General features: G+C 42.0%; 2 protein-coding genes across 2 annotated transcripts; both read left to right on the top strand.

The window, feature by feature from the left end:
• The first annotated feature begins 3158 nt into the window (after positions 1-3158).
• On the top strand, positions 3159-8425 carry LOC124292224. The gene is made up of 2 exons (XM_046729278.1): positions 3159-3290; positions 8031-8425. The coding sequence occupies exons 1-2, from the start codon at positions 3167-3169 to the stop codon at positions 8267-8269; spliced, it is 363 nt and encodes a 120-aa protein (XP_046585234.1). The 5' UTR covers positions 3159-3166; the 3' UTR covers positions 8270-8425.
• A 1033-nt stretch (positions 8426-9458) lies between these two features.
• Positions 9459-11349, top strand: LOC124292156. Its single transcript, XM_046729203.1, has 3 exons — positions 9459-9480; positions 9905-10143; positions 10815-11349. Exons 2-3 carry the CDS (start codon positions 9961-9963, stop codon positions 11271-11273), a joined length of 642 nt encoding a protein of 213 aa, XP_046585159.1. The 5' UTR covers positions 9459-9480; positions 9905-9960; the 3' UTR covers positions 11274-11349.
• Positions 11350-14414: the final 3065 nt, after the last annotated feature.

Raw genomic sequence — 14414 nt, 5'->3', positions numbered from 1 at the left:
ACAAAACGTCCCTGAATTCACATTCAAATTCATCTCCATCTTGCAAACTCGTAAAACTGGTCTCATAAAATTGTTGCTTACTGTGAAAATGTTTATGTAAATGCATCTTAATACGATATGCTTTAAGTGTTTGGGCGGGACCGTGCACTGAATAGACTCACGGATGAATTAGCAAGGATGTGTGATTACACAGAGTACACCCGGGATTCGGGGTCTCCCAGTAGTAGTGTTTATCTACGCCTTTGCCTGGTATGACGTCTGTGGATATACTACAATACAGCAGCGACTAGACTAACATCTAGCCTCTCAAATGAACACATTGTAAAGAAAAAGAAACAATTTCGAATTTATTTTCATGAAAATTATAATACAAGGTATCCAGAGACGTTCTTCATTTCAGCCTGAAACTGTGGTATTCTATACTTGCCACCTATAGTCTTGACTGTTATAGGCTACATTGGGTATATTAGTTTCAGGGTTTCCATGGTAGACTATACACGGACGTAGAACACAGACATCGTATAGTCGTGCACAAGATTATGACTTTGTAAACGCATGGTATGGGATGCATTATATTTCAACAGCTGATTACAACACTAACAGTTATGTAGAGGGTAATCTCCGAGTAACTCTCCATTTCTGAATAATAATGGAGCCTAGGTCCCAGAGGGGCCGAGGCACATTATTTTTAAGAATGGAGGGTTACGAGGACCACCACAACCACCACAAACAACCATCACTCACAAGGATCACTGACAACCATCGCAACCATCACTACCACCATCACAACCAACATCATTTTACAACCCATCATTTACAACCAACCAAAACTTACCACCATCGCTCACAACCACATTTACGACCATCATTCACAACCATCATTCATGACCATCACAACCATCAATCGCAACCATCGCGCACAACCATCGGTCAAAATCATCACACACAACCATCATTAACAAACAACACACACAACCATCACTCACAGCCATCACTAACAAAGACACACACAACCATCACTAACAAAGAGACAAAACCACAACCATCACTAACAAAGACACACACAACCATCACTAACAATCATCACTCACAAACAACACACACAACCATCACTAACAAACAACACACACAATCGTCACTAACAAAACAACACACACAATCAATCATCACTCAGAACAACACACACACAACCATCACTAACAAAGACACACACAACCATCACTAACAAACAACACACACAATCATCACTCACAAAACAACACACACAACCATCACTAACAAAGAGACACACACAACCATCACTAACAAACAACACACACAACCATCACTAACAAACAGCACACACAACCATCACTAACAAACAACACACACAACCATCACTAACAAACAACACACACAACCATCACTCACAAACCACACACACGCAACCATCACTAACAAAGACACACACACAACCATCACTAACAAAGAGACACACAACCATCACTAACAAGACACACACAACCATCACTAACAAGACACACACACAAACAACACACACAACCATCACTAACAAACAACACACAACCATCACTAACAAACAACACACAACCATCACTCACAAAGAGACACACACAACCATCACTAACAAACAACACACACAACCATCACTAACAAAGACACACACAACCATCACTAACAAGAGACACACACACAACCATCACTAACAAAGACACACACAACCATCACTAACAAAGACACACACAACCATCACTAACAAACAACACACACAACCATCACTCACACAAAGACACACACAGCCATCACTAACAAACAACACATAACCATCACTAACAAACAACACACACAACCATCACTCACAAAGAGACACACAACCATCACTAACAAACAACACACATAACCATCACTAACAAAGAGACACACACAACCATCACTAACAAAGACACACACAACCATCACTAACAAAGAGACACACACAACCATCACTAACAAACAACACACACAACCATCACTAACAAACAACACAAACAACCATCACTAACAAAAGACACACACAACCATCACTAACAAACAACACACACAACCATCACTCCACAAAGACACACACAACTATCACTAACAAACAACACACACAACCATCACTCACAAAGACACACACAACCATCACTAACAAACAACACATATAACCATCACTAACAAACAACACACACAACCATCACTAACAAAGACACACACAACCATCACTAACAAAGACACACACAACCATCACTAACAAAGAGACACACACAACCATCACTAACAAACAACACACACAACCATCACTAACAAACAACACACAACCATCACTAACAAACAACACACACAATCATCACTCACAAACAACACACACAACCATCACTAACAAACAACACACAATCATCACTCACAACAAACAACACACACAATCATCACTCACAAACAACACACACAACCATCACTAACAAACAACACACAACCATCACTCGCAATCATCACTAACAAACAACACACAACCATCACTCACAATCATCACTAACAAACAACACACACAACCATCACTAACAAACAACACACACAACCATCTTCACGAGGGATAACTCACAACCATTATATACGAGCATCATACACGGACATCTCACACAAGCATCTTACGAGGTATCCTCTCACACAAGCAAACAGGGAAACTGGGATACAATGAAGGTATTTCCCTGTTTGGTACTTGTTAAACAGGTCGGGTACAAAGAATCAATCAAAGGTTGACCTATAACGTGAATATGTATAAAACGAGGTACGTATCTACCAATCTAATACAGTAGTTCCGTAAAATCATGTTCAACAATTTCAACAACCAGAATAACATTCTGTTCTTGTCACATATGTTCCTGTAATATACATCTCGTCAACGAGTGGTGTAGGGAAGGCTTCGCCCTGTTGAAAGCACACATTCGGAGACCCGTTTCGTGGCGTATTCTTAAAGCATGAATATGCTCGGCTTTACAAAGCCGGTCTGACTAGATGGTAATTTTGAACAACAATAACAACAACATGCTACCCATACATTCGCTGCTCCAATGCCCGCCATACCATGTTGTCAATGTGAAGTCAACGTGACATAAAGGGCCTCACGCATCACGCACACCCTTACATCATGCATGGCTGGTCGTCCGTCCCGGAACCTGACATACACAAGATGGCGGGGGATCTCCGTTCACTGTGTATCTATCTGTCTCTGTTATGTTACGTGTATACATCCGAGCCGGCCATTCCTCAAGGTACGTGCGTTTATATTGTCAATATTGTTGGGGGTGCTATTTTAGGACAACACTGCGCTACGTGTGAGAGCTAAGTAGCGTCTATATACATTGCATAAGGTACCTGTTTACCGGATTCAACAAATCAGTGCTGTATTGAAATTCAGCTGATGCCATTTATAACTGGTTGATAAGGTTGTAGAAGAACTTTGTTGGGCTTTAATGCGATAACGAGGTGCCGGTTTATATGCTACCTGAATCGTCGTGTATAATATGAATCAACGAGACGTAGGAAGATCCAATCCTACTACCAAAAGCCTGTCTGGTGACACTAAGCGATCCATACACAGACAATGTAGAACTCTTGATTTGCTCAACATCTTTTAAATAATGTTGTTCCAAGGAGGGGTGGCGAGGTATAGCTCACCTGGCTAGTGATCCAGAACTAGTTTAGTTTAAACATTTCATGTGATGTAAGTAACATTACTATTCTTGTTCCGGTACATTGGGACCCTACATATATGTACATAACTGCCACAACTGTACGCCTAGCTAGTCAGGCCCGTGATACACAGTCACTAACAAGACGACATAACAGTCACTGACAAGATGACACAACAGTCAATGACAAGATGACATAACAGTCACTGACACGATGAGACAACAGTCACTGACAGATGACACAACAGTCACTGACAAGATGACATAACAGTCACTGACAAGATGACATAACAGTCACTGACAAGATGACACAACAGTCACTGACACTGACACGATGACACAACAGTCACTGACAAGATGACACAACAGTCACTGACACTGACAAGAGATACAACAGTCCACAACAGTCACTGACATAACAGACAAGATGACACAACAGTCACTGACAAGATGACACAACAGTCAAAGTCACTGACAAGATGACATAACAGTCACTGACGATGACACAACAGTCACTGACAAGATGACACAACAGTCACTGACAAGATGACACAACAGTCACTGACACTGACACGATGACATAACAGCCACTGACAAGATGACACAACAGTCACTGACAAGATGACACAACAGTCACTGACACTGACAAGATGACACAACAGTCACTGACAAGATGACACAACAGTCACTGACACTGACACGATGACACAACAGTCACTGACAAGATGACACAACAGTCACTGACACTGACACGATGACATAACAGCCACTGACAAGATGACACAACAGTCACTGACAAGATGACATGATTCACAACAGTCACAAGATGAACAGTCACTGACAAGATGACACAACAGTCACTGACAAGATGACAACAGTCACTGACAAGATGACACAACAGTCACTGACAAGATGACACAACAGTCACTGACAAGATGACACAACAGTCACTGACAAGATGACACAAACAGTCACTGACAAGATGACACAACAGTCACTGACAAGATGACACAACAGTCACTGACAAGATGACACAACAGTCACTGACACTGACACGATGACATAACAGACACTGACAAGATGACACAACAGTCACTGACACTGACACGATGACACAACAGTCACTGACAAGATGACATAACAGTCACTGACACGATGACACAACAGTCACTGACAAGATGACACAACAGTCACTGACAAGATGACACAACAGTCACTGACACTGACACGATGACACAACAGTCACTGACAAGATGACACAACAGTCACTGACACTGACAAGATGACACAACAGATCAGACAAAATTAAGGAAGTGCTGATTTTATCACAATATAAATGGTGATGTAGACCATTATGTTGTATGGAGATTGTTGATATGATCCATGAGTTACCGAACAAACATGAATCATTAGCAATACACTGCTAATATCATCAGAAACATCTTGTATGGCATTTACCCACCGATGTATCGTACTGAAGAGGTGGCAATGAATATTACGTACACGGGCCCGTAACCTGATGACGATGCAAGCCAATGTATCATATTTCGCATTCATTAGCAGCCATGGAAAACATTTCGATGAACATGTTTAAAATATACTCATGCCAATAATGGTTGTCACCCCCTCCCCACCCCAACCCCCACACACCCCACATCCTAACCCACATCCCTCTCCAATAAAAAATTGAAGGGGTGACAACCATTATTGGCATGAGTATATATATACAATATATTTGGCTTGCACCTTTCTCAAATCGATCCCCATATAGTAATCATCTAGAAATAGGGCTTCCAGAAGAACAGAATCCGGATCAAGAAGGTTTTTCTGTATCTATATTTACAGAATGTCGGTTTGAAGATGCATATGACAAGAGATAAAGAATCCTGACAACAACGCCCATTTCCGCCCTCCACACACAGCAAATTCACCCCGACTCACTATCATGTATACAGAGGCACCTCCATAAACTTGTAAATATTACAAGAGTATGATCTAGATACATTAGGTTTTCCCTGCACGTTGATTGTGCTGACCTGTCGGTATGGCCCACGATGTAAAACATATACACAGGGGAGCAAAACATATATCAATGGTGTATTCTATAAAAAAAATAAAGTTTGTTCAGACGCGGTCACCTTAAGTGTGGTTTCTTAGGTAAGTTGTTACCTCGCCTCGCTCCAGTAATGATTGATTCGGGGACACCGAACACGCCTTTAGTGTTATAACAAAACAGTGTACTTTTTCTCGAGCTGAGCGTCTCGACCGGTGGAGCACAACGTGAACATATGTGCCGAGTCATGTTGGGCGCGACAGGCAGTTAAGACGATTTTCTTCAAAGCGCTTAATGATAACCCTACAGCATATTCAGTGTCAGGTAGTATTCAAGTAAACGCATAGTTAAAGGTATGTATGAGAAAACATGCAAGAAAACGTGCAGTCCAGTAAGCGTACAAGTAACCGTACCGGTAAAACATGCAAAGATTAGTACACATTTAAGTACAGGGACAAGTAAACAAATATACAAGTAAACTTGAAAGTAAAGATACAAGTACTTGAACATTAACCAAATAAGCAAACATACAAGTGAAGGTACAGGTAAAATTGCACGTAACGGTACAGGTAAGCGTACAAGTAATGGTACAAGTAAACGTACAAGTAATTGTATAAATAAATGTACAAGTAATCGTACGTAAGGTACAAGGTCGTACAAGTAAACGTACAGGTAAACGTACAAGTAATTGTATCAAGTAATCGTACAAGTAATCGTACGTAATCGTACAAGTAAACAGGTAATCGTATAAATATAGTATAAATAAATGTACAAGTAATCGTATAAATAAACGTACAAATCGTATCAATAAACGTACAGGTAAACGTTCAAGTAATTGTATCAATAAACGTACAAATAAACGTACAAGTAATCGTATCAATAAACGTACAAGTAAACGTGCAAGTAATCGTATAAATAAACGTACAAGTAATAGTATCAATAAACGTACAGGTAAACGTTCAAGTAATTGTATCAATAAACGTACAAGTAATCGTATCAATAAACGTACAAGTAATCGTATCAATAAACGTACAGGTAAACGTTCAAGTAATTGTATCAATAAACGTACAAATAAACGTACAAGTAATCGTATCAATAAACGTACAAGTAATCGTATCAATAAACGTACAAATAAACGTGGAAGTCAAGGTACAAGTATACATATTTTTTACTTTACGTGACTTTATGGGGAATATGACCCTGAATATTCCTGAGGATTATTCAGCTACCACGAAGACCACGTGTATGTCTACCACCCTACACCTCCCGGACCCCCTTCCCTTTGTGTAGCGGCTATTTGCCTGTAACTGATATCTAAAGACGTCGTTTCCTCGAATAAAACCTGTCACGCAACTTCTTCCTAGACACACTTTTGTTTGAAAGATCATACACAGAGTAACCGACATGACTTATTACAGAATGGTGACGCTTTGTTTTCAAATTGGAACACTGAAACACACATACAGAGAAACATGGAACAATCCCTTAACACATTCAGACTGGTGTGACAGCCAGATTATCTCGAACTGAGAGTATGTCGAGTGGTCCACGTGACCCTGTTATATACGTTTCCCCACTCGCTCAACGCCGTGTACCAGCATACCCTCAAGACTGCTTATTCTCTGGCGTTGTGCTGAGTTTCCGAGCTTTTGCTGATATTGTTCACAGTGTCGTCTCACGTGTACATGCAAACATACAAATTTCACAGTTCAAACAATTCGAGGTCATGCTTAGCGTGACACGATAGCAGTGTGCGAAATAGCCACTGGCCCGCTAGCCCGTAGCTAGTAAAAATACAGTCGGGTCAGTAAATCTCAACAGTCAGTGGCTTGACTGGCTAGTGATTTTCATGGGTCATTTTGTAATTATATCACTCTCCCCGACTTTTAAATCATTCAAGATTATGGCCTGTTAAAATGTTCATCATATTAGCAGCTTAATGATGAAACCCGTGTCATGCCGACAATATCTTATTCTCATCTATTTTTGTATTCTTTTGCTTAGTTTCTACATTCAAATTTCGGGCTAGCGAATTATTTTGTGGGCTAGTAACGTTCAGGCACAGCTGGCTCGACTGGCTAACAAAATTTGGGAAACTATTTGGCACACTGCACGACAGGCGCTTGAAAATAATTAATCCAAATGGAACTTTACCTGGATAATCATATCAGAACATAAAAAATACCAAACATGTAACATGGTAATTTGCTTGTGATGTGTGTTGTTGTTTCTCCCTTTGACACATTGTGCTCTACATGTTTCCTCAGTTGCCATGGATGAGAGATGTGGAAGGAGGTTTGACGTGGAGGAACCGTTTGTGTTAACACTGACGGAAAAACTGTACTACCAACCGCACATGGACTGTGACCTGACTCTCCAAGCCAGGCCAGGACATCGCATCATGCTACGTTTCATATATCTACAGATTCACACAAATAAAATGATGGAACAGTGTGAAGATTTTGTGGTTATAAATTACGGACAAAAAGACCTTTTTTTCACGTGAGTACATCTGTCAAACATAAAACAATTGACTTTGATATTGTTTTGCCCGTGTTTCCAATCACCTTCAAGGTAAGTGAAGACACAATTCTGCAGGAATTCAACTGCACTTACTATGGCGCGAGTGAGTGAGTGAGTGTGTGGGTGGGTCGGTAAGTGAGTGAGTGCGTGCGCGCGTGCGTACGTGTGTGCGTGCGGGTGGGAGGGAGGGTTATCCAGTCAATATCAATGGAAGATTGCTGACATGCACATACGATAGGCATAGTCATGGTGAGTAGCGATTCAATCGTACCGCAAGCAGGCTCTTTTGAAAATTAGATAAATAGTAATCCACATTCTTCTTCCACAGAGGTTACTTGTCATATCTTCCTACGTAACCTCTGTTCTAATACGGCCATATTTCCGGGTTCTCGTAAAATCACCTAGCGGCAAAAGATCGCAACACGAATTATCTCCCTTCTTTCTATCCAATCAGAACACGTGTTACATCGACTTAGATTCAACTTGACTAACACAAGCAAATGTGAGGCCACAAATATCCCCCATCTGGCGGGGACTTGTGTTGATGTTACACACAAGACGTTTAACGGCTAGCTTGTCCGTTGTCAACGAGGGCGATGGAGACGCCACTGATCCACCATAACATGACTGAGTTCTGTCTAGAAGAAACGTTTGCGCATCGCGCAGGGGAATAGGTTTAGTTTTCTCGAAGTATACGGAAATTACCGAGGGCCTTACGAACTCGAACGTCTTTCACCCAAGATGTCACGGTCTGATGTTTTATCTTGGTAAGAATAATTTTAAAAACGAAATTCCTTTTTTATAGAAACACATAATAATCCGTTCATTCAGTGTAATGTGTTAGCCAATCAGATCGCTGGAGGTAGTGAAGTCAAGCGCTGACGACCTAGTTTTGTATAGACACTCAGTCTTTGGCGATTTAATAAAAACCATCAAATGCATCCCCACGGAAAGCGCATGTATATGCCCCCTACACACATCGGAGATATGGACAAGAGCTTTTGATACTTGTGAGACCTTTAAAATACGATATATTCATTGACGTGTGCGTAATTGTCCGGTTTTCGATCATGTCACCATATTTCTGTGATGAACCTTTACACGTTATATAGTAGGGGGGCTGGATAGTAAACCAGGGTCACCACAAACACCACAGCCCTCCCCACCCGCCGACGCATAACACCCTCCATACAGGTTAGTAGACTCGCTACCGCTCACTCCCTCCTCCCCTCCCTCCCTCACTCACTCACTCACTCACTCACCTCACGCGCCCGCCCGCCGCCCTCCCCTCACTCACTCAAAATGACAAAACAAACAAAATTAATAAATCCAAAGAGACAATTTGCATCTCAATTATGCGTAAAATCCTAAACAGAAAGTGATAAAAGAAATCCCAACATTACATCGGTGTAGGAAAGTATATCTGCATGTTAATATCCTGGAAATCAATTTTCAAATTTCTTCATTTTACCAAAATATCACTAAATGATACACATACAAACTAGCATTACTCCGTTCTAATATTCCTTCAATCGGAAATCTCTCAATCACAACCAATGAATGTTTACTGAAAATACATGTATTCTGAATCATCATATCTTTCCTTTGTGTTGATCAGGACGTTGTTACAGTGGCGAGTTCAGATGTAGCAACGGCAGGTGTATCGACAGCAGCATGTACTGCAACAGCTACAACAACTGTGGGGACAACAGCGACCACTGCGACAATTCGGACGTGAACTACAGCTCGACTATCTACATGTCCGCTGCCATCATCCTATGTCTGATTCTGCTAATTGTCATCGTCGCCATGTGCTGTTGCTGCGCCAAGTCGTCCCGGAAACGTCGCAGGAGACGGGTATAGACTTTAGACTCTTCATATCCTAGCACTGGGTGGTTAACGGCCTGTATCTGTGTGTAGCGTGCAACTATTGTTGTATGTCGCTATGTCTCACCTGAGTTGTGTCCCTTCGAGTTTCAGAATCCTGTGTTGGAGTGTTCGAATCATGTATTTCTTGGTTAGTCAACTCCATACGCATGGATTTATGAAGTTTAAATATGTCAGACCTACCTCACTTGCAAGTTCCTTCCTTCGGGATTACACTGGGACTTTACGTAAATACTGTTACAGAGGCGTTGAACCCAACACTTGGGCTAGTGGTTACGCCTTCTTAAGGCCATGTACACCTTCATACGGAGCTGTACAGGAGAAGGTGATATTTGCAGGAGAACAATGTATAACATTCCCACCCACACTCACAAAACACAATATGTGTGTGTATGTGCATGTGTGTGTCAATGTACGTATGTAACAGTGTGTGCCTCTGTGTGTGTGCGTGCGTGCGTCCTTGTGTGTGTGTGGTTGTGTGTGTGCCTATGTGTATTTGTTTTGTATGTCCACGCATGAGTGTATGAATGCGTGAGTGATTCTTCATTCTAGCTGTAACCGTTCCCACTCCGTCATGTGTTGATGTTAACCCTGTGCTTGCGCTTCCATGTGGTCATTGTTGTTTACATTCGTCATTTCAGAGGAGTAGGTTAGCAAGACGTTCACGGCAACAGGCCCAGGAGCGGTGCGAAACGTATGATAACCCTGCTGGAGTTTTCACCCTCAATGACCTCCCCCCGTACGTAGACATCCCCTCCTACCCTCCCCCGGCCTACTCCACGCTACCCCGGATACACGCCCAGTCCGAGCGTAGCGGCACCACGGCGGAGGCAGCTTTTGACGGGACCGCAGTCCCTGTTGACGAAGTGACAACCATACCTCGAGATATACCTGTGGAGGAGACTAGGACACCTGTAAACACACCTAAGGAGGGTACAGCTGCATATGCGTGTAAATCTGATGCCGCTGGAGACACATCTGAAGGGGGAACCGATACATATAAGTCCATGTCTAGTGCACGTGGAGAAACACCTGAGGATGGTACACCTGGACAAACACCCGATAGGGATATATCTAATAGTACACCTGGAGGTACCTGAGGTACACCTGACGATAAACCTTATTATGAAACAAAGACATCTAGATGAGACATCTAAATGAAAATATGCAGTGCAATCATAATGTTTTCATCTTTATTCGTGATTTGTATTTAACAAGATGAATTCCCATGTTAATGTGAAGCAACTTATTATTAATGACGTGACAACGTTAACGTTAAGCCAATTAATGCCAACTGCAATAATTAACCTTTAACATGTGCAATATACAATGCTTGTTATCTTACCTCACACATAAATGTCGCTTTCTGATTGGCTGAGCGCTCTACTATTATTTTCAATGTACCCCGCTTACAAGCGAGTAACATTTCAATGTACCCGGCTGTCAATGGCAACTCATTTGGTACTTCGTGATATTAATTCTTTCATCTATTGCATCACGGCTGATGTACGGAAATTACCGATGTTTTTTGTGAATGCAAATTGATGGAAGGGGATAACTCTAAATCCGTTTTTCTTGTCAGCAAAATAGCGATGGCTGCAAAAAATCTGCTTCAAACTCCAAAATTAACATTAAGGTGCGATAAGATAAATACATTGCTTCACGTACCTTCGATGTTTGTTTATGTTCCCCTCGAGGGATGCATCATGCACGCACGCACGCACGCATACATACATACATACGTAAGATTATGTGTTTGTATGCGCTATTTATGTTGTAAATAAAAGGGTTGTTGTTATTTGTATACTAGAAACGTTCATCTGCGTTCAAGTGTTTGACCTCTGGGTCAGTTGTGTTCAGCCAGCAACGCAGCTGTATAACTCCGGCCTGCGATGTTTGAACCAGATACACCAGTGACTGGCACCAGCATCAGGTTTTGCTGTATGGTCCAAGGCGCTGGGGTTCCGTGGCATGCAGTCAGCCTGGGCCCTGTTTCACAAAGCTCTCGTAAGCCTAAGATCTCGTAACTTTCGCATTCGTTCTTCCTATACTGTAACATTGACTTACGATAGTGGTAGCGCTACGAGAGCTTTGTGAGACGGGGTCTAGGCCACCATGCACAACGGCATGTAGTTAAGTCAGAAGCAATACCCGCGGAATCACAACTGTTGGTGTTGTGAAGAAGAATTCACAAGAGCATAGTGCCGTCCAGTCATAGCCGAACAGCCCCTGTTGTCGGACCATTCAGCAATATTCCAGCTATATGGCGGCGGTCTGTAAATGATCGAGTCTGGACCAGACAATCCAGTGATCAACAGCATGAGCTTCGATCTACATAATTGGGATATGGTGATATATGGGGATATATGTGTCAACCGAGTCAGCGAGCCTGACCACCCGATCCCGTTAGTCGCCTTTTATGACAAGCATGGGTTGCTGAAGATCAATTCTAACCCGATCTTCACGGGTGCTAGTTCCAGTAGACGAGCGAGTAAATCAAACTTAAGAGTGATGAATTATTAGTCAGAAACTGGAAACAGTGGAATTTTCAATGAAGTCGCTGAAAAAATATATCAATGACCAAAAATAGTCAGACTGAAATATCTCCAGAGATGTGAACTATAAGCCCAATGTTAAAGAGTAAAGTTGATTAGTTACAACTATGATATTATTGTTTTGAGACTCATAGAGATGTATAATTACATTTCCTAACAATGTTGGAAGTGCACGTACAATCTCCAAAACAAATCCGCAAGATCGTCCCAAATACTAATTCAATTTGACCCATGAGTGCCGTTATGTCAACAAAAGCAAGTGCGTGTATTTGATTCTCTCACCGTCCATGGCATTATCCTTACTAAAATCTACACGAGGCAACATAGTTCTGTTAGCTACGTTCTTTGTACTTTCAATGTGACGATATATATTTTTGTGATTTTTTATACAAGGACACAATGCCATAAGCGATTTAAGTACTGGGGAGTATTTTCATCAAAGTACCACAATCATTACGCGCGTTTTGACTGGTTTGTCGTATTTTCGGACATAACTGGCATCGAGACGAGGGGGTCTTCTTGGAGGTTACGGAAAGGGCGAGTGGTGACGAACAGAGACTTACAGGCCCGATTGTAACTGTATTTATGATGAATGCAACCGACAACAATTTAATGAGGCGCTCATAAAACATCAACTATTCTGTTTTTAAATGGTGACACCACACGGCTTTGGCGTGTTTACGTGTAGACCAAGATACAGAGTGACCTCCCTTGTATGTTTGTGTTATTACAATAATTACTCCATCCGACGCTTGACATCCATCATCCCTACCCTCCCGGGGGTATAAGAGGCCAATACGAGGAGCTCACTCTGTCGTCACTTCCGCCCACTCTCAGTCGCTTCAAGGGTGTATCTCTATGCCTACTATGAAGATTCGTGGCGCCGCAAGCATGACCTTGCCTGTCTACATGCCAAGTATAGACAAGAAAGTCATCGGAAACACCAACTGTTCTGACTGTTCTGACCAACTGTTCTGACTGTTCTGAACAACTGTTCTGACTGTTCTGACCAATTGTTCTGACTGTTCGATCGCTGAACACTGGAACACCTGGATCTGTATCAACTAACGAAACACCTGGATCTGTATCAACTGACGGAACACCTGGATCTGTATCAACTAACGGAACACCTGGATCTGTATCAACTGACGGAACACCTGGATCTGTATCAACTGACGGAACACCTGGATCTGTATCAACTAACGGAACACCTGGATCTGTATCAACTAACGGAACACCTGGATCTGTATCAACTAACGGAACACCTGGATCTGTATCAACTAACGGAACACCTGGATCTGTATCAACTAAATGGAACACCTGGATCTGTATCAACTAACGGAACACCTGGATCTATATCAACTAACGAAACACCTGGACCTGTATCAACTAACTTGGAACACCTGGATCTGTATCTACTAACGGAACACCTGGATCTGTATCAACTAAAGGAACACCTGGATCTGTATCAACTAACGGAACACCTGGATCTGTATCAACTAACGGAACACCTGGATCTGTATCAACTAACGGAACACCTGGATCTGTATCAACTAACGGAACACCTGGATCTGTATCAACTAAGGGAACACCTGGATCTATGTCAACTAACGGAACACCTGGACCTGTATCAACTAACGGAACATCTGGATCTATGTCAACTAACGGAACACCTGGATCTGTATC

This window comes from Haliotis rubra, unplaced genomic scaffold, assembly GCF_003918875.1.
Source record: "Haliotis rubra isolate DU_JTF1 unplaced genomic scaffold, ASM391887v1 Scf51, whole genome shotgun sequence".
NCBI lineage: Eukaryota > Metazoa > Mollusca > Gastropoda > Lepetellida > Haliotidae > Haliotis > Haliotis rubra.
Note: the sequence above shows the minus strand (reverse complement) of the source record. Positions and strands in the feature narration are given on the sequence as shown.